Raw genomic sequence first — 21335 nt, forward strand, 5'->3', positions numbered from 1 at the left:
AACTGTTAATGCAGTAATTATGCAGACTAAAATGTGGGTGGGATGATCCCATACCTTTCAGTTTCCGAGAGGGTTGGAACAAGTGGGTCATGGATACTTGGAAGAGGATTAGAAACCTTTTCAAATAAGAATGGTCTGGTACGTGTGGTGCGTCTTCAAACCAAAACCAGTGTGATAGAAAGACTTATAACAAAATTGTGTTTGTTTTGTGAAACTACATTTTAAGGTACTGTATTTTGTGTGCGAACATGTTTATTTTGCATATTGATGTTTTTGTTTTGTTTACTTGGATATGGCTCCATTGATTTTCAGTTTGGTAATTGCTTTGTCTTCTGCCAGACACAATTAGGGGCTGGTGTGTAGAAGCCATGATTTATTTCTGGCTACCTCCGTATAATACGCGTAGTGTCTACCTGACCCGTACATGGGCGTGGCATGCAGGTTATTTAGGTTGCCATGGTGATAGCACAGGTGTGGTCAATCAGGGAGAAGCAAAAGGTTTTTCGACGGTACTCAAGGTACTCCTGGGGTTCTTGTGATTGGGTTTTCTGTATTGAGTTTTACCGGACATTTGAATGGTACATATTTTGTACTCACAATATCCTGTTTATTTCCTGGATTAAAGAGCAAATAATTCCAAAACACCAACGGACCATTTTCATATTCTTTACCAACCAAGTACCTGTCAAAACAACAACCCCTGCACCAAAGTTAAAGGACTTGGACGCTTCAATGACTTTTATATATAATTATGACTTTATTAACTCATAATTATGACTTGCGGAGGTGATTTCTTTGCTTTTTGTTTTTGTTTTTTACAGGTGGAAACAGGCTTCCATAGAGCTCATCTGTCTAGACAAACTGCTCCTGCTTACGCAAATAAAAGGTTTCCAATATTCTTTTTTATTAAATCCACTGTTATGAATTAATAAATGTCTGATCAGGAGCAGATTTTTTTGAATCAGCATGACTTACCACAGCAGGAGCGTTAACCACTGAGAGGTTGTAGCCGTAAAGGAAAGACGAGCCCAGGGCACTGAACAAGGCAGCGTTGAGCAGACACAGAGTGACTGACTGCTATAAGGAAAGAAAACAGAAAACACACAGATATCAGCTCATCATTAAATTTAAAAACAGGCCACATGTTATTAGTGAGGATCCAGGAAGCTTCCTCACTACTCCTCCTACACTGTTTGTCCGATTTTCACAAACAATCTATCAAAGTGTCCAGAAAGTTACAAAGATTTATGCTTGTACTTATATAATTTGGAACTTTTAAACTTTATGACTTATTACATTTTTTTCTGTACCAGATCATTTCTATTGGAAATTTCAGCTTTTTCAATTTCTAACCCCTTCATCCCAAACCATTCTTCAACTGATTTAAAGGGAACATATTATGAAAAATCAAGTTTTGAAGTCTTTTTGAACACAAATGAGGTAACTTGAGTGTCCACACAGCACACAAAATATGAAATAAATCCATCCAGTTGATTGTTTGTGGTCTTGTAAGTCTTACAACACAGAAAATTGCTCAGTTTCAAATTTTACACATTTCTGACATCACAAATGAAATTGAGAAAGAAAATACCCTCCCCTTCGCTGGTAACTCCACCCATGGACTCCACCCTCAACCTGATGAAAACTTTTGCGAAAGTCCACCATTGTTTTTCTCGCTAGCGAAGGAGCATAGATGGCAAAAGTGCCCAGATTCCTTACTTGAGAAGTAAAATACCTATGTAAAAAAACGACTTGAGTAAAAATAAAAAGTAGGGATGCACCAAATATATTTGGCCAAATATTGCAAAAAAGCCACATTCGGCCTCCGGTGGAGTGAGTTAAATGCAAGACCCAATAGTAGAGGGTGATGCAACACTTTACAATCAGAATCAGGAACTCTCAATAATTTCAAAGAGCTTGAAAGTCTCTCTTTACAGGTTGACAATCTAGCAAGAGACTGACTGAACTGAGGGAGTATATATATATCCTCCTCCGACTTGTCGAGGGAATGAGGAGCAGCTGTGGAGAGCAGGAAAACTCGGCAGGCAGGAAAACATAGACAGGAACAGGCAAAATCAAGGAACAGGGAGTGACTAAATAAGCAGACTCATGACACACAGCCAGACTACCTCCTTTCCGCTTACCGCTCTCCGTCTTCCGTCACCGCGTAAATGTTGGAAGTCGTCCAATTCCACAACCGAGTCTGTTGTTAGCGCTGTGAGCTACAAATCCGTAAACATCCCCATTGTTTCCTCCTCAGTTCACAAGCAATGTCGGGTCTCTTCATAGGCTGGTGTAGCATTAGCATGGAGTGCTAACAGCTGATGTGTTTAAGCAATGGGTCCGTGGCTCCAAGCAGTGACTCCCAACACGATCGGCAGCAGAAAAAGTAGTGCAGTTTGTACTTACATATACGGCAATAAAGTATAATTTATATTCTATATTAAACCGCAGTTATTGTTTTAGCTGTTAGATGGAGAGGGAGGAGCTCACATTCTAGGAGGTGTGTATTATGTCCATGGTAGGAGGAGAGAGGATTGTCAAGAGAGAACTTTCCATTAGGTAACTGTCCCATTTGGAGCTGACTTTTATATAAAATTTGGAATAACAAGGGAGGGAGGAAGCATTACTTTTTACACTTTGTCCCTCTGAATGAGGCTAAAGGATGTATATCACTGTAGTAAAACCATTAGAATTTTTTTCATCATACCTGCACTTTAGTTTGTTTTTTTTTGGGAATGCTTGTTTAGTTTTATTTGAAGGGCTAACATAAATTAAAAACTTTGTTGTGCTTTTTTTAAAAAAAATCAAAGGCTACTGGAGTATTTAAAAAATGTCAGAATATTCAATAAACATTTACTTTAAAAAACATGTCTAAAAATATATTCAAGGCTATTTATTTTTATTTTATTGGGTAGTGCGCATGCGCCACCTTGCAAGCTGCCTGTTACAGCCGCTCCTGCTCTTTTCATACTTTAAGCAATTTCCCCCTGGGATTAATAAAGATTCTGATCATGCACTATTAAAAAAAAAGTGAAAAACTTCAGTATTCAGTATTCGGCCAAGCGTTTTTCATTTCAGTGCATTCCTAGTAAAAAGGTACTGATCCAAATATCTACTCAAGTAAAAGTAAAAAGTATTTCTGTTGCACAATTCACTGGCTGCAAATCTATTAAACAAAGCAATTAAAATAAGATTAAATACATAATTGTGAACTGTATATGAACAGGAGCAGCACTACCTAAAATAATTTCCCCAGAAAATGTTTGTATCCTGAAGAACAAGAACATTAATCGCAATAATGTCTGCACTGTAAAATGTTAGGTACTCAAATGAGCGCTAACACACTTGGATGTGGTGCTCATTTTAATATTTTCAGTGCTCATGTATGGAAGACCAAAAGAGTCATAATTAAATAAATAAAAACAAAATTTTGAAATAAATACCATTTTGATAAATAACAGACAAATATATAATATGGTCATTAAATTGTAAATAAGTTAATATTACTATGAAATATGTTTTATTATTCTTAAATATCTAATAATAATTATTTTATTGAAATTATATATTTTATAATATTTATTTTGACAACGTCATACTTTTTAATGTAATTGCTTTTTATTTATTTTCCAAGATTTTATAAAAAAAACAAAAGTTTTTACAAAGTCAATTTTTTATTTCATAATGTCCTTTTTCCACAATAGCCTTTTTATTTCATAATGTTGTTTTTCAGCAGAATGACATCGGTCTGTCAATCAAAGATCGATTAGTTTTCCTGGACACCGGTCATGGCCGTTCTTTGACCGACACAGTGGGTTAAACGAGGTGTAGGAACATATTTAAAATGGGAAGAAATATAAATAAACGTATTAATAATAATAAAAAATAAAACAAGAAAAGTGCTGTGAGAGGTGTCTAGCTTGAATATATTCATTTTGAGTGAGGGAGCGCGTGCATTCCGCGTGGGTGTGTGTGTGTGTGTGTGTCAGTGGAGCAGATGTGTGTGTGTTTTGTCCTGAGGCCAGTCCGAACACCGGAGGAGAAGGACCTCCCCTGTGTCCCCCGACCACGGTCAGGAGATGAAAATATGAAATGTTTCATAATAAATAATTACAACATCCACTCAGTCCGTGAATTAATATGTATCTGCTTTTGGCGTGTGTGCAGTTTTTTGATGTCAAAGGTTGTCATAGCAACCACAGAAGAATGTGCGTTGTAACAAAAAGACTACAGACAGTTGACATAAACCGAATGGATATAATATGAAATTTAAGGGTACATTTCTCACTAGAAATGTCATCAAAACATTTCTAAAGCCACAATCTATATTGAAATAAGGCAATTTGCCACTAAAATATACGAGATGTCTGCCATGTTTTTCATTGATTGGGATGAACACGGATCCTCAGCGTCTAAAATGAATGCCAAAGGGGTACCCTGTACGTCGAACACTGACGATGGTCAATATGTGACGAGTTGGGGATGAGACTTTGTTACTCAAACGTGTGATGCACTCGTGGCGCTGTGGCTTCTCAGCTTTGGTGATAAGTGTCCACGCTTGAATCCATAATGCAAGTGCTGCTGCTCATGTCTGTGTAAAGGATCAGTCAATCACTGAACTGGCTCCGCCTTATATGTGCCTTGATTGACAGACCAAAGTCATTATGAAATAAAATTGACTTTGTAAAAAAAAGTTTTTTTTAATTTTATTTTATGAAATCTTGGAAAATAAATAAAAAAAGAAGTATGACATTGTCAAATTAATCATTGATAAATATTTAATTATAATAAAATAATTATTAGACTTGTGTGCGTTCTACGGATGATCCAATCAGCGTTTTGGTGGAACCAGAGCCCGTGGGATCATCTTTAACATGTAACATATTACAATACTATGACTATATTTAGGATAATTGCTAGATACTTAGTGGAAGTAAGTACAATACAGGTCCTGTCACAAAGGACTTAATAGAATTGCAAGACTGTTGTTTACACAAGGCTTTTATGTTTGGGTTTACATAATAATTAAATTTTTCTTTTGGACACATTTTCATAGCTATTTTTATTTAGCTTCTCCTATATTCAGGGCCGAACATAATAAAAGAATACAAACATTACATTTAGGGGTAAAAATACAAGTTCATTAACAATGTGGTTATTCTTAAAGTACAAATAAATAAATAAATATTAAAGTATAATAATTCAGAATATTCTATCACATTAGTAATATTCCTATAATAAAAGAATACATATTTCTCCTGCTGCCATTAGTATGCTGAGTTGTAGTAGCTCATATATATATTGTGTGTGTGTGTGTGTGTGTGTGTGTGTGTGTGTGTGTGTGTGTGTGTGTGTGTGTGACCGGAAGTGTATTATAATTATCCATGAGTGCGGTGTTATAACAACCCCTTCGACCTTTATAACAACACTGTTATGGGGAGGCGAGCTGACCGTGACAAGATGGCCGCCAGTGATGACGTGTGACTCCATTGGCTGGCAACGCAGATGAGACATCGAGACTTTATTCATATGGAGGTTGGATCGGGCCCTAAAAATCCAGCCCGACCCGATTCGGGCCCGCGGGCAAAACGCCCGACCCAACCAGGATGTGTGATGTTCTACACTCACAGTACCGTGGGAACAAAATATTTTCCCCACTTGCGCCCGCCCTTTCCCCAGCCTCCCAGCCAATCAACACTCAGAACACATGTAAACAAAGACACACATTGGCAGAGAAAGCTGCAGGTAACCATGATGCCTTCATCACCATGGAAATCTCAGCATCAGTTAACCACTGAATACACACAAGTGGAACATAACCAGAACATAGAACCCAGTCCGTTACAGTATGCAGCCCAGACCGGGTGGTCCGTGCGTGGAGGACAGACCTGACTGAAGCACCAATCATATTTGTTCCCTGAGCTCCAGCAGCAAGTGAGGAATGAGCAAAATCAGCAAATATTATTCAGTGAAAGTGAACGATGAACACGCAACACAACGCCGTCAATATCCAGTCCCACTACTAGCAGAAATCACTTTAGAAATAATACCACAACAATATAGAAGTGTTTTTGTGTTATTAAAAAATAATATTAATATAATAGAGATTTTAAAAAAAAAAAAAGTGAAAAATGAAAGCCTGAGCCCATTGTCACGGTCTGAGTTGACCTCCATACTGAGATTATAACCCTAATCCTAACCTAATCCAATAAACAAATAAAACATGTTAACTTTGAAAACAAAAATAAATAAAAATGATTATTTTAATTTTTTCCGCGCATGTGCATATACAATCTCAGTACGATGCACACTCAGTACATGACACCGGCCCAACAGTTGAGCTAAAATCTAAACTCTAACCTCAATGCCTTCAGTGTCCCTAGTTTTAAATAATATATGAGACATATCCACAACTAAATAACATGCCAACAATAAACACAAAACGGCTCCTACATTACACTTGAAATGTATTTTTTTTCTTTTTACAGCAGCAGGTTGAAGTAGTCATTGTACTTCCACGCTGTAAACACCAGTTTTAAATCAACAGACTGCTCCAGGCTCCACGTTTCACACGTTTACATGGGATCTTTAATTCCTCTTTAAATCAGAATAAAAGTGAATTCCTCTTTAACCTGACCATGTAAACAGTTCATTGGCAACCTCGCCTCCGTCAGTCTGCCCCAGGGCATCTGTGGCTACAACAGTAGCTTACCACCACTAAGTGTAGAGTGAAAGAATAATCCCTTAATTCTGTAAAGCGTCTTTGATTGTCCAAAAAAGCGCAATAAAAAATTGATGCATTATTATTATTACTTGACGCGACCTTGACCTTGACCTTCACATTTTGGCTCCAAAAAACACATCCTTGACATTGTCCCTATGAGATGACATGCATGTCATTAGTGCTGCATTAATAGCCAAGGAGTTACGGATATATAATTTTTTATAGAACTCCTCCCCCACAATAAATAACTGTCACAATATCAGCTGATGACTACAGTTACACTAACAGCCGTCGTGTCACTATTGAGTCTTGTATTTCTTCATCCTGCCCTATGCTCCTTCAATGTCATTTAGTTGACTAAAACTAGTCTATGATGACTACATTTGGACTAAAACTAAGTTGCATTTTAGCCAAAAGACTAACGAAAAAACTTTAAACTTTAAAATCCATTAATGGATAATGAGCTCACATTCAAAATCTGCTTCACGGCTCAAATTTAAACGCCATGTGAACACCAAGATACAGTAAGCTGTTTTGTATCTGTGTCTATTTTTAATTTTCACAATAATGAAGCCTGTGAGAAATCCAGCAGGTGCCAAGAAAAAAAAAGAGAAGGTGTTTACGTAGGTAGTGTTAGATTAAAGGTGAGAACTCACTCCATAATAAAAAATATGCTTCCAGTATGTGCTTGTATTACATCTTCCACTGTAGCCTTTCAGATTAGTTACTATGTCAATTTAGCAGCAGGATCTTCATGTCACGCTTGATTTAATGGATTCCCTCCAGAGGATTTCACACTAAGCCCACGTACTGACATTGGAAAGACATCATGAGAAGGTTATATTCACGGGTCACCAAAATAACTTGATTTAGCCCATTTCATGTGCATGATGACCCATTATTTTACAGATTACGTTTACCTGTAAACGAATACACAACAATGTTCAGGCACAAATAAATAAAGATGAACAGAATAGAATAGAATAGAATAGAATAGAATAGAATAGAATAGAATAGAGCTTTCCTGATCCCCAGAGGTTAAATTCACAGGAAGAACAAAAATAAATACCAACTTAGTATAATAGTGCAAAATGAAAGAAAAACTGAAAAAAACACAAAAAATGTAAATAAAAAGTTTAATATTTTATTTCAAACTTGAATGAGGAAAAATTAAAAACAAACTAAACAAAAAACACACATCTATATATAAACAAAAAAAAAATATATATATATATAATAATAAGCAATTGCAAATATCTATTAGATTTAGATTAAATTCTGTTTGAAAACGGTGTAGGAAGAAATAAAAAATGTATCTAGTCCTACACCTATTCCTTCTTAAAATGTTTCACATAAATTCACCCTGAAGCACTGTTCAGGTCATAGACATTAATATGGTTGGCCTCAAAATGCAACAACAAAATCAGACCAATGACAGCATAAAAAACCAAACAAAAGGACACATCACTGGATTCATAGTTATAATGATGTTATTCATTTCCCCCTTGTTAATCTATTCTGTATCTGTTTAAAATGTCAGTTTTAAACATGTATTTAAACCTGCCTATAGTTTTACATGATTTCATTTTGTCCATAATTTAACTCCTTTTATTGATACACAGTGAACCTTCATATTGGTTCTCACTGTTTGTATTTTGAATATGAAAATTCCTCAGATATGATGTTTGCCTTGTCTCACTGGATGCTGTTTGGTAATTGCTGATTTTTTACTTTGTACATAATTTGGCAAGTTTTGTAGTCAACTAGGTCCTTAAATTTTAACGTATTAAGTTAAATGAAAAACAGGTTTGTTGGTTCTCTGTAGGTGGTTTTGTTTATGATTTTTATTGTTCTTTTCTGTAGAATGAAGATCAGCTCTGTATATGTTGTATATGTGTTCCCTCCACACCTCCACACAGTAATTAATGTATGAGGGATCAGTACAAAATGTATAATGAAGATGTATTTAAGAGATATTTGACTTTATATAAAATTGCAACTGTCTTTGATATTTTTCCTTTGATGTAGTTAATGTGTGATTTCCAGCCCAGTTTCTCATCTATTATAACACCAAGTAATATGATTTCAGACACTCTTTTGATCTCTACATCATTTACTTTTTGGTTGAGCAAGTTGGACGGTTTCCAAATATTATACATTTTGTTTTGTTTAATTTTAGTGTTAGTTTAATCAAATCAAACCAGCTCTTTAACTTCTTCAGCTCTTCTCCTACATCACAACAGAACACATTAGTATCATCAGCAAATAAAATACACTTTAATGTATCAGAGGCTTCCCAGATATTATTTATATACAAAATAAACAATAAAGGTCCCAACACTGAACCCTGAGGAACCCCACTCGTTACCTCTAAAAGTTGTGATTTTACCTGACCTACTGTAATTGTACACATTGGTTCCTGTTGCTACAGTAACTGGTAAGCCATGCTAGTGCTACTCCTCGTATCCCATATTTCTGTAGTTTTATTATTAGTAAGTTGTGATCAACCGTGTCAAAAGCTTTTTTTTTAAGTCTAAGAACACTCCCACTGCGTATTTTTGTTTTTCTACATTTTGTTATTTCCTCCACAAATTCCATGAGTGCCACTGAGGTAGACCTGTTTCTACTGAATCCATATTGTTGATCATACAGTATGTTATGTTTGTGATGAAGTCATGTAATGTTATGTAAAATATTTTTTTCCATTATTTTTGAGAATTGTGAGAGCAAAGAAACCAGTCTGTAGTTAAAAAGAATGTGACAATCTCCCGCCTTATAACAGGATAGAAATTTAGCTGTTTTCATTTTTATTGGAAAAACACCAGTTTGCAGAGATTTATTACATATACAGTATAAGTGTGAAGGATTTTTACCACGCAGTCAATTATTTGCTTAATCAATGTCATGTCAATACCATCACAATCTGTGGATTTTTTTACCCTTAAAACTTTTCACAATATCAGTAATTTCTTCTTCATGTGTTCTTTTTAAAAACATGGTTTCAGTAACAAGTATATTTTTCTATCACCTGAGCTCATAATATTTCTTGCTAAAGCAGAACCAACACTGACAAAATGCTCATTAAATTCCTTTGACGCTAAGGTCATATCATTTATTGTCCTGTTCTTGGAGGTTAGGAAATGCTTTAGATATTGTGTTTTTCCAGCTCTGTTTCTAGTCATTTCATTCAATAGTTTCCATGTGTATTTAACGTTATTTCCAGTAAATTACTGTAGTAAGTCCTTTTGCTGCCTCTTATGATTCTTTTCAGTTTATTTTTATACATCTTATAATTGAGTTCTGCTTCATTTGTTCTATTCTTTAAAAAATCTTTATATAATAAGTTTTTTTTCTTACATGAATTCAATATTTCTCTTGTAAGCCAAGGTTTTTCAGCAGCTTTCTGGCTACTTTCTTTACCAGAGGACAGTATTTATCATGAAGAGCAGTTATTATAGACAAAAATGTATCATATGCTTCATCTTTCACATAGATTTTACTCCATTCATGGCTCACAAGATGTAATTTAAATGAATAAATTACGTGTTCAGTTTTGTGTCTAATCATTTTATAATCCACAGCCCGTGTCTTTTGTTAATTACAAACACTGGCAGATGGTCAGTTGTGTCATTTATAAGCAATCCACTATTTACTTTCTTGTTAATTACATTTGTAGAAATAATAATGTGGCAGTGTGTGTTGTGATTCTACAGTAGATGACTGTGTGATAGATGGGCATTGACCTAAACTGTACATTGAATTTATGAATTCAGAGGTGTTTCTTTGCTCCTGTGGATTCAATAGATAGTTTTTGGTGTTATTTTGAGTACATTTTTCTCTTGTTTTTTTTTTTGTTTTGTTTTTGTCATTTAGTGTTTTTCAGTATCTTTCATGTGTATATTCGTCATATTTGTGTGGTTTTGTTGTCATTTTGTAAATTTCTCTGTTGTTTTCTATATATGTTTTTTCTCATAATGAAATTATTTTGCATATTTTTGTTGTTTAATGTATTTTTCTGTCTGTCTCTGTTTTTAAAGTTAGGTCATTTTGCACATTTATTTTGGGGGCTAGACAAAATGAAAGTGAGGGCCACCTGTTGCCCATGTTTGGCATGTATGGTTCTTTAGAGATGTTAGAAAAAGACTACTGTGCTGATTGTGTGATCTGAGGGCCACATTATGACCAACATTATTAGAATATTGAGCAATGTGAGCATTAATACAGGAAAAAACAAAGGGGTTTAGTCTGTTTTTGTTGTTGTTTTGTGTTTCTCATGTAATTTTGTGTTAATTTGCGTTTTTTTTTTTAATATCTTTTCTGTTTTTGGTGCCTTTGGAGTTATTTTTGCTGTTGTTTATTTTATTTTTCTCTCATTTATGTGCATTTTTGTTGTTTATCTTTTGTTGAAGTAATTTTGTATATTTCTCTTTTTTTTGTCATTTTGTGTTTTTAATGTCTTTCATGTGTATATTTGTCACTGTTTTGTGTGCCTTTATTGTCATTTTGTGCATTTCTCTCTCATTTGGTATATTTATTCCTCATTTTGTTTAGTTTTTTGTGTGTTTTTGGAATGATTTTGTTTATTTTTGTTGTTTAGAGTAGTTTTCTGTAATTTATGTATTGTAATCAGGTGTTGTGACAAAATCTGTGACAAAATGGTGGCTCCGGTGACTGAAGTTTATTCACTTACTTTAACCAGGGTAGCATCAGCCGTGCACAGTTTAAGGGGGAGTTAAGGCCCTTAGGAGTAAACGCGGACTTCAGCCATCGGCTGCATGCGACCACCATCTCTGCAGTTTCTCTCCTCCTGGCTGCTCTACAAGGACTTTTACATTTAAAAAACTAACCCAACCACACCTCTTGTAAAGAAATATGATCTTTGGATAGAACTGCAGTTAAAATTCACTACAGGTACCCTACACTAATCTATGAAACGTGTGGGTGACTCACATTTTATTCCTTCAGATAAGAACATATCAAGGAAAGTCAGCCAGGCATGTCAAATTTGGAGTGGAAGTGGAAAACATGTTTTTTGAAGCAGCTTGGAATTGAATCCCAGCACAGGAAAGAATTAAAGGCAGAAATAAATGATGACAATGGGATGATTACTGCAATTATTTCACGACACAATTCTGTCAGTGCCTCCATTATCTGTACATGCAACAATAATAACAATTATAATGTACTCCTCCACCTCAGTAGGAGGCAGAATGTAGCAAATGTATTTTATAGTCAACATAAATAAATAAATAAATAAATAAATAAATAAACAAAGGTCTAGGCCACATATGTTGTTTGCATTAGGAAATACAAATGACTATTAAAATTCAGTTAAAGATAACTTAGTCTCAATTAAATTTTCCCACGTTTTTATCACATGACTGCAGTCATTTTTATTGACAAATTGTGAACAGAAGTCAAAATCTTTCTATTATCCTGCCTAAATGACACTAGAGTTGTTCACAAAATCCAGGAACATTTCAGAGACATGTATTACTTGGATATTGTCGGTGTCTTATCTTTCATTTACATGAGAAAGTGCAAACTAGCGCACAATAATGTTTAAAATCCTTTTTTTTTACACCTGAAATCTGCAGCCCAATTGAGGTAAAACTGCTTCGTATTTGCTTCACTGATTAATTTTTCCTTTTTCTGCTGCTGTATCATCATTTATTCATCCTGTGATTTGTTTCTGAATATATTACTGCTGTTATTGTTGTTGAAATATTAAAGTATTCTCTTATCGTGTCTGAAAATGACTTGTTTTGAAGGATTGATTCAAAATAGTTTGTGCATAATTTTAAAAAAAAAATTTGTTGTGGATGAATCCAAACAAAGTTTGATTAGAATCAGTCTGATTAAATGTTCTCTATCAATGTCATCTCAAGGTCATCTCTGTTGTAGAGAAGTTAAAGGATGTTTCTCAAATGGGGGTACGTGTACCCCTAGGGGTACGTGATGGCACTACAGAGGTACTAGAGAGAGAGAGAGAGAGTGAGGAAAATGAACAAATAAAGTGACAGTCTTGATCCAACCCCAGGCGTGAGAAATGATACAAACTATAGAAATCAATCTATTCAGGAGCCACTAAATCAGTGTTTTTCAACCTTGTGGTCGCGGCCCCATGTGGGTCGCCTATTGTTTAAATGGGGTCACCTGAAATTTCTGACAAAAATTAAAACAGATTTTTTTATTTTTTTATTATTATAATGTCTTAATTAAAACAACACACATTTTTAAACAATTGTATTTCTATCCTTTGACTTTGTGAAATATAAATCTAATTAAACTAAAATGCAGTAAAAATAAATATCTGAGCTCAAACATGATCGAAAACTAATTTCAGAAAAAAATGTCTTTTGGGTCACCAGAAATTCTTGATACCAAAATGGGGTCACGAACCAAAAATGGGTTATGAACCACTGCATTAAATACTGTTTATTTCCACTTATTTACTAAATGACATTCTTTAAAATGTGTGTTATCACTCACTCACTCATTCCATCACTATGATCTATAAATGTTTTTAAATAGTTTAATAAGAAAAATGTTGTAGTTGGACAAAAGGAGGGACTTGGGTTCAGAAATAAGAGAAAGGGAACTTGATCCAAAGTAGTTTGAGAACAACGACACCAACCTTTCCAGGGTTCTTGTCTGAGCTGCTCTTGTTGTTTTCATCCTGAACGTCCGTCTGTGTGTCCATGTCTACGTCTCAGTCGTCTGAAACAGACACACATTAGTTCTCAGAGACGTGGACTCCAGTCACATGACTTAGGTTGTGAATTTAATGAGTTTATAGGTTCGACTTGTTGAAATGTAAAGAGACTTGTGACTTGACTTGAACTTTGACATCAGTAACTTGTGACTTGAGTTTGAGCCTTTGACTGGCTACACTCCCTAAATCCCTGTAATAGTAGAATTATATGCACTTTATATCCAGAGCTTATAGATGGCGTTATAAATGCTTATATATGTATATTTCCCTCTCCCTGCATGCTCAGAGCTCTGTGTCTATCCATTGTTGTATTTCCTCAGACAAGTTCACAAACATGTCTCAGTGTCAGACAGTCTCAGAGGTGTTATATGTGATTAGCCAATAGCAGCCTTTCTGATCAGTTTTCCTCCTTATCTTATAAGAAATCTGTTCTGTTACTGTGTGGTTACCAAGAGACCTCTTCATCTTCATCTGTGCCGTTTTTATTCATGCCAGAGCTCTGGAATCAACTCCACAAAAGATATTTTGGTCCCTTTTGACATATAGTGTATGCTCAAAGATTTGATAACTAATTGACTCTAATAATAATTCTGTTTTTCAGAGACTTCAGGGTGTACTCACACTGGCAACTGGGACCGTTCCAAGCTCACAGCAGGAATCCCCCCCTCCCTGTCCCTTTTCTGACACGGTAGAACGGACGTGATCACGAGCTCAACTCGGTTCCCACAGAGAAACACATCATCACATTAATTTATGACACACGTATGGCGTTATGTCACCATTAAGCGACTCTGGGTTTGTTGTTGACAGTACATTCTGTTAATTTCATATTTTCTGTTGCGTAGGGTAACTATAAACCAAGATTTACCCAGACACGTCCTCTTTACACGGACTGGGTTTCCCAGGGCCCCTGAACGCATCACGTTAATTTAAATGACCGTAACTCTGCTCATATTTGTTCTATCGGAGAAATTCCACCAGTTTATGAAAGATAAGAAGTTGCTCTTTACAGCCAGTGTCGGTACATTGCGGTATTTTACTCACACGTAACGGAAACATTAAAGATGCTGCTTTGTTTTGATGAAATCGACACAAGGAACAGAGAGAACCAAGTGAGTGAGAAAGAAAGATTAAAACAGACCAAATAACGGTGGATTTATTAAAAATGAAAGACTCTCTGACGATAAAAACCACCATGAATGGAGGTTCAAATGGATTTGAAAACAAAGGAGGAAACTGAGCCTATAAAGGTAAGATCAGTTTAATTTCTGGATCAATAAATGTCGTTCTGATTTTGTGGAGCTAGTCTTTGTGTACATTAATATAAGTGTAAATAGATGCTTTTAATGTGTGAGACAGTTTAGGACAGAGTATTTGTGTGTTTGTTTAAACTTTGTGTGTCTGTGTGTCCATCTGATCATATTTATCTCCATCACTTTCAGTTTTCCTTTTGATGAACATGACATTATCTAACTCTTCTTTTATTTCTTCTTCTTTAAGTCCATGCAGAGTGGACACGCCCCTCCCTGGACATTAAAACTATGAGCTGATCCTAGTTTCCATCATCAGGTCTAGACCCATCACTTCTACAGACAATAGACAGAATAAAGCTCAGAGTCAACATGGGATGCACTTATTTATTGAAATGTATATTAAATGATTATTTAATTTTCTGTAATTTTATTTTTTAGATGTTTTTAATTGTTTCAATAATTTAGAGACTTAAGGAACAGATTGTTATAATGCATAATAAAGGTGATTTACTTGAGTCATCACTAATTTCAGATTGTTTTTAAGTCTTTGTATAAAAATACTTTAACAGGACAACAATGATGTGCAGAGCTGCAGTAATGTTGGCTTCATACAATAATAATAATAATAATAATAATAATAACAACCACTGCACACACCACCAGAGAAGCTTCCAGTGAATAATTTACAAATAAAAAAAAGTTCACTGATGGTGACATTGAGATCTCAATGTCACCATCAGTGAACTTTTTTTTTTTTTTTTTTGTAAATTATTCACTGGAAGCTTAGATATTCTGTGACAAAGATATCAAAGTTTGTTGTTTTGAGAAGAGTCATATTTATGATTAAAAGTTATGATTGTATTATATTCTAAAGTTTAGAATTATCTGGCTCGTCTTCCTTTCTTTCTGTTCACAGCATAACCTTATATTTAGTTCTACAAAATGTGTTTAGAGCTAATTTTACTGATTATTGTTACACATCATCCTGCATGTGCATTATATACATTATAAATGTGTAGATTTAACTGTTGGAGAAACCATTTTATTAAATACAAAGCAAACGACATGCAAACAGAAAATCAAAGGTAGAAATAATTTATTTAAATTATGAAATTAGTGAGTTGTTAAAGTGCTGAGGTGCAGTGGAGGGTCTTCTTCTGCAGAGACGTGATGATGAGGGGTCCGAGTAAAACCCAAAATTCCATGGTAATTTTGAGGGTATAAACATACATATAAACACATTACTGGTATATTAACCCATATAAACCAAAAAATTTAGAAATGGGACATTTTACGGCTGCAAATGTGTAACATATTACTGGTATTTTGAGAACAGGACACATGTAGATTTCTGAGCAATTCATTACAGTTGTGCAGGACTAACAGGAACTCCACACACTGAAAATTGGTATTATCACATGTGCACTAACACGACACGACCTAAGAAGAGAAATAAAATAAGATTAAAAATAAATAAATAGTTGCAACATTTTGCAGTCTTGTTCCAGGTTCTGCTGTCATAATATTCCCATCCTTGTACTTCCAATGTTTAAATGTTTTGTTTTTAAGGTTCATGTTACATTTTGCAAAAGGTTGCACTTTATTTCTGGCTTATTGATTTTTGTTTGGAAAATTATTACCCTTTCTTTCAGACATTTCATTTATTTGGGCTTGTATTTGTGATGTTCTGTTTTTGGTTACATTTAGATGAATAAATTAATACACTACACTTTGCTCCTCAAGACACTGTGTTTGTTTTCATTCTCCAGAGTTTGAGTATGTGTCCCAGAACACTGAAACACCATATATATATATTTATATATTTATAATATTTATACATTAGCAGCAGTACAATGTCCAATTTCCATAATTTTCTGGGTTATATAATAGCCAACCACATGTGTCCTGTCCACAAAATACCAGTAATATGTTACACATTTGCAGCAGTAAAATGTCCCATTTCTATATTTTCTGGTTTATATGGGTTAATATACCAGTAATATGTGTTTATATGTATATTTATACCCTCGGACCTGATGATGAGCTGCTACACTCCGTTACTGTCCCGCTGTCGGTTGAACAAAGAGAAGTCCTGACGGCCATGTTGTCCTCTTCCTCCATGACTTCTCTGTGGTGTTGTTCATATATATCAGGTAACGAGCACATCTGACACCGATATCATTGCGGAATGTGGATGTTTATGTGCCGTAAAGCGTCGCGCGGTAACAACGTCATCACATTTTGCGCACGGGTCGAGTCGAGTTGTGCGTGCGCATCTGGCACGCTGTTTGGACCACCTCTTCCAGCAGGACCATCGGGCCGTTAACCCCCCTGCGGTGCAGGCCAGACAATGGCCCCCCATGGTTTCACACATGCACAGAGCTGGTTAGGAACGGTCCTGTTGACAGTGTGAGTACACCCTGAGCGTCTTCTGCCTCTGGTTGATGACGAAGAGCAAGTAGACCATTAGGAGGGTTGTTTGCTTTGTAGCAAAAGAGGCCAAAGAAGGATGTTGGGAACAATCTCGCTCTACAGCTACAGTAAGTCACTACCTTCACAAATATAGAGCAGCTTTGGTCCCCTGACTTAGAAACAAAGCACTTCCTGCTCCAAAAGTCCAAAACATTGACAAAGTGGTTCTCAAACTTTATTGGGTGAGAGAGAAAGAGAGAGAGAGAGAGAGTAGATAATAAACACATAAAGTGTCAGTCCCCCTTTTCTAATTTCTCAATCCACTTCCCCCCCTATTTAAAATCAACTATAGATCACAATGATTGAATAAATGAGTAATAACACACATTTAAAATAATCTCATTTTTCTGGTGACCCCAAAGACAATTTTTTTTTTCTGCAATTCGTTTTTTTTATCAGGTTTGATCTCAGATATATTTCACAAAGTAAAAGTATAGACATACAGTTGTTTAAGATTGTCGGTTATTTTTTGATTTTTTTTTTTTTTTTTTTTTTAAAGAATAATAATAAAAATTCAAGAATCTATTTTAATTTTTCAGAAATTTCAGGCGCCCCCATTTAAACTCCAGGCGACCCCACATGCAGATCCTGACCCCAAGGTTTAAAAACACTGATTTAAAGATTTACTTCTATAGTTTTTATCATTTCCAGTCATCTCACGCCTGGGGTGGGACCAAGACTGACTCTTTATTTGTTCATTTTCCTCTCTCTCTCTCTCTCTCTCTCTCTCTCTCTCTCTCTCTCTCTCTCTCTCATTAGTACCCCCTGTAATGCCATCACGTACCCCCATTTGAGAAACACTGCACTATTCAATAACATGATGAGTGTGGATGAATGGATGGATGCATGGATGGATGGATGGATGGATGGATTTTCCCAGCATCCCATCTCTTGAGCATAGCCTGTTTCTGCCATCTAGAGGCAGTACAGCAGAAATAACTGAAAAGTCAGATTCTCCCCCTGTTGCAAAGAACGAGAAAGAATCAAAATGATAATCTGTTTTTAGCATTAGTCTCCATGGTCAGTCTTGCAAATAAACCTGTAGTTTAGACATGTTTTCTATCATTTTTAACTCTGTGGAGTTCAAACTATCATAAGTTGCTTAATAATGACCAAACTGAGCATTAATGCAGGAAGGAACAAAGGGCTTTTGTAGGTTTTTTGTTGTTGTTTTGTTTATTGATTCTCATTTTGAGAATGATTGTTGTTGATTTGTGGGTTTTTCAAGTCAAGTCTTTTTACACAGAAGTGTGTATGGGACCTTGTTGCTGAGGCACACACAGATAAACCCACAGCATGGACAGAATACTGTGGAACAGAACATCTCTCCACCAGAGTGGTTCGATAGATTTCACTGCTGTGCACAACAGTAGCATCAAATTGCACCCTGCTGACTCTCCCCATTCCTTCCATTGTCCTACCCTGACTCCTTCTCTCCGATTTCCTTCCCCCTCACTAAGGTGTAACACTGCTCTCTTTTTAGGCCAAGCTATGGACTCAACACGCCCTCACTTCTTCTTCTTCTTCTTCTTCTTCTTCTTCTTCTTCTTCTTCTTCTTCTTCTTCTCCTTCTCCTCCTCCTTCTCTCTCCTTCTCCTGTCTCCATTCTCTTCTTCTCCTTCTTACTTCTCCTTCTTCTTCTTCTTCCTATCTTCTGTCTTCTTCTTCTTCTCTCTTCTCTTCTCTTCTCCGTCTCCTTCTCCTTCTCCTCCTCCTCTCCTTCTCCTTCTCCTTCTCCTTCTCCTTTCTCTCTTCTTCTCCTCCCTTCTTCTCCTTCTTCTTCTCCTTCTTCTTCTACCTTCTTTTTCTTCTTTTTTCTTCTTTTTCTCGGTGTACACTAGTTAAAATCACTAGCTCCTCAGTTATTCGTGAACGATCAGGCTGAAATTTGGTAGCTATAATCTATGGATGTGTACGCATCCACGTTCGGACCCGATTTTTGATTTGGGGGCCCCAAAAAAAAACAAAAACGAAAGTTGATTTCTCCTTTATTTGCATCAAATATTACAACGGTTGGTGGTACCGAATCATTGACACATACCAATATATAAATGGGGCTCATTACCCTGTACGTGTCACGGGGGCCTCCGGGGGCCCCATTTTTTAAATTACTACTCCTCCGTTAGTTCTCGTTAGATCGGAATGCGGTTTGGTATGAATACTGATGAGACGCTCGGAGCCCCTTTTTTTAAATGGGGCCCACCCCCCATTTCCAGTAATTTCCAAATTTATGGGAACATAGTCGTGTGATATATTGTTTCAAAGATAATTCAACATAGGTTACGATTATGACTCGCACAATTCAATTAGGGGCCCGAGGGGCTCACACCCCTTTTTTTTTTGGCAATTTCCATTAAAGTTGTTCTCTCATTTATTTGTGAGTCAAATATTGCGACAGCTGGTGGTACCGAATCATTGACACATACCAGTATGTGAATGAGGCCCATTACTCCGTATGTGCCACGAGGGCAACGGGCCCCATTTTTCAAATGAGACTCTTTTGTTAATGCTCATTGAATCGGACTTTAATTTGACATGGATATTCTATGAGCGGATGTCACAATTATCAATGCAATACAATAATTGTATTGCATAATAAAACATGCATAGCTGTCATAAAAAGATTGCACTACATGGAGTGTTGACCTTTGACAGCATGTACAGACTAGGTGGTCATTCTCCAGACTGCTAGAAATAAGATATCACCTTACAATGTAAAGATTCTCATGCATATACTGATATCCTGAATACAAATGGATCCTACTTTATAGCATCAGACCAGTAATAAAGCTAGAAATACAACTGTGCAATGTTCCTGAGCATACTGTAAAATGCATTTCTCAAATATTGTAATGTATGTCTAGCATGCAAATACATCAATCTGTCTAGAAAAACAACAGAAACCAGAAAAAAGTATAAGCTCAATAAATTCTTATAGTGATGAAATGCACAAAAGGCTGGTTAGTACCCTGACATTATGTTCCACTTCAAGCTTCATAACACATTATAAAGTATTGTAACACACAGTTAAACATTTACAGCAATATCAAAAAAAGCTAAATGGATTAACAGTTGCAATATCCAGCATAGTTAGATAGAACAGCCAATACTCACCAACATACAGCTCATGTATTCTAAGCAAACAGAGATAGTTTTTACTAAACATCTACCATAGCCACGATAAACGTAATAATACAGCTAAATGATTAACTTTAGAAAGAGATCCTCCCTCTAAATGTCTGTCACGTTGAAAGCAGCCGCCACACGCTGGGGGTGTTTCAAAAGTTAATATAGTTCCAAGCCAAAAGAGTGAAGTTCAGACCCAAACTGAGAACAGTGACGCAAGAAAGGGTGCATTTCAGTAAAAAAACTATCTAAATGATAACATTAAAGGATCAAAATCATTCAATATGTTCAAACATTATTATGCTGCAGAAATATGAGACAGAAGTTTAGCTGTAATGTGGGTTTTTTTGTCTGTCTTTTTGCTCCTTTTAATTCATGTTTTTATTTATTTCGACGTCTTGAATGAAACAACACGGACACACATGTAACCATTTTTAGCTCTTTCAAACATATGGGGTGCCGATTGTAAAGTATTGCATGCTAAACTAAACAGCAACTATTTTGCAACATTTAGATTGATATTTAGATTTAAGATTTAAGATTTACATTTAACTATTAGATTTACATTTAACTATTAGATTTACATTTAACTATTAGATTCAACATTGAAATTTAGATTTAACATTTAGATTTACTTTTAACTTTTACATTTAACATCTAGATTTAGATTGAACATTTAACATTTGGATTTAATATTTAACGTTCAGATCTGCTAATTCATAATATAAAACAGAGAAAAAATCGGTCAATGAAGTATAAAGATTTCACCGCATGATACGATCATCGGGCAAGGTTTGCATGAATAATATGATGAAAATAAATATAGAAATACTTTCAAATCTCATACAGGACTATGTTATAGATAAAATAGGGCAGAAAATAAATTTGAATTGATTTAGAGTAATTTTAAAGATTTTTTAAAATAGCAGCCATGGCCAGACAGTTGCACCACATGATATTTTGACACTTTCAATAACAGAATAAATTACAGAAAAAAATCAGCAAGGGACATTAAAAAACAAGGTGAGTGCAGATATACTAA

General features: G+C 35.5%; 1 protein-coding gene across 1 annotated transcript in view; it reads right to left on the reverse strand.

Annotated features, from left to right (window-relative positions):
- LOC114463436 (solute carrier family 2, facilitated glucose transporter member 9-like) overlaps positions 1-20342 on the reverse strand; it is a 64525-nt gene extending 44183 nt beyond the window's left edge. Inside the window, exons 1-3 of the mRNA XM_028446981.1 lie at positions 20282-20342; positions 13365-13447; positions 976-1077 (exon numbers count right to left, since the gene is read on the reverse strand). Coding sequence (XP_028302782.1) covers positions 976-1077; positions 13365-13430 — 168 coding nt within the window. The 5' untranslated portion in view covers positions 13431-13447; positions 20282-20342. The remainder of the gene's footprint in view (positions 1-975; positions 1078-13364; positions 13448-20281) is intronic.
- Between the last annotated feature and the right edge of the window lie 993 nt (positions 20343-21335).

This window comes from Gouania willdenowi, chromosome 5, assembly GCF_900634775.1.
Source record: "Gouania willdenowi chromosome 5, fGouWil2.1, whole genome shotgun sequence".
Classification (NCBI taxonomy): Eukaryota; Metazoa; Chordata; class Actinopteri; order Blenniiformes; family Gobiesocidae; genus Gouania; species Gouania willdenowi.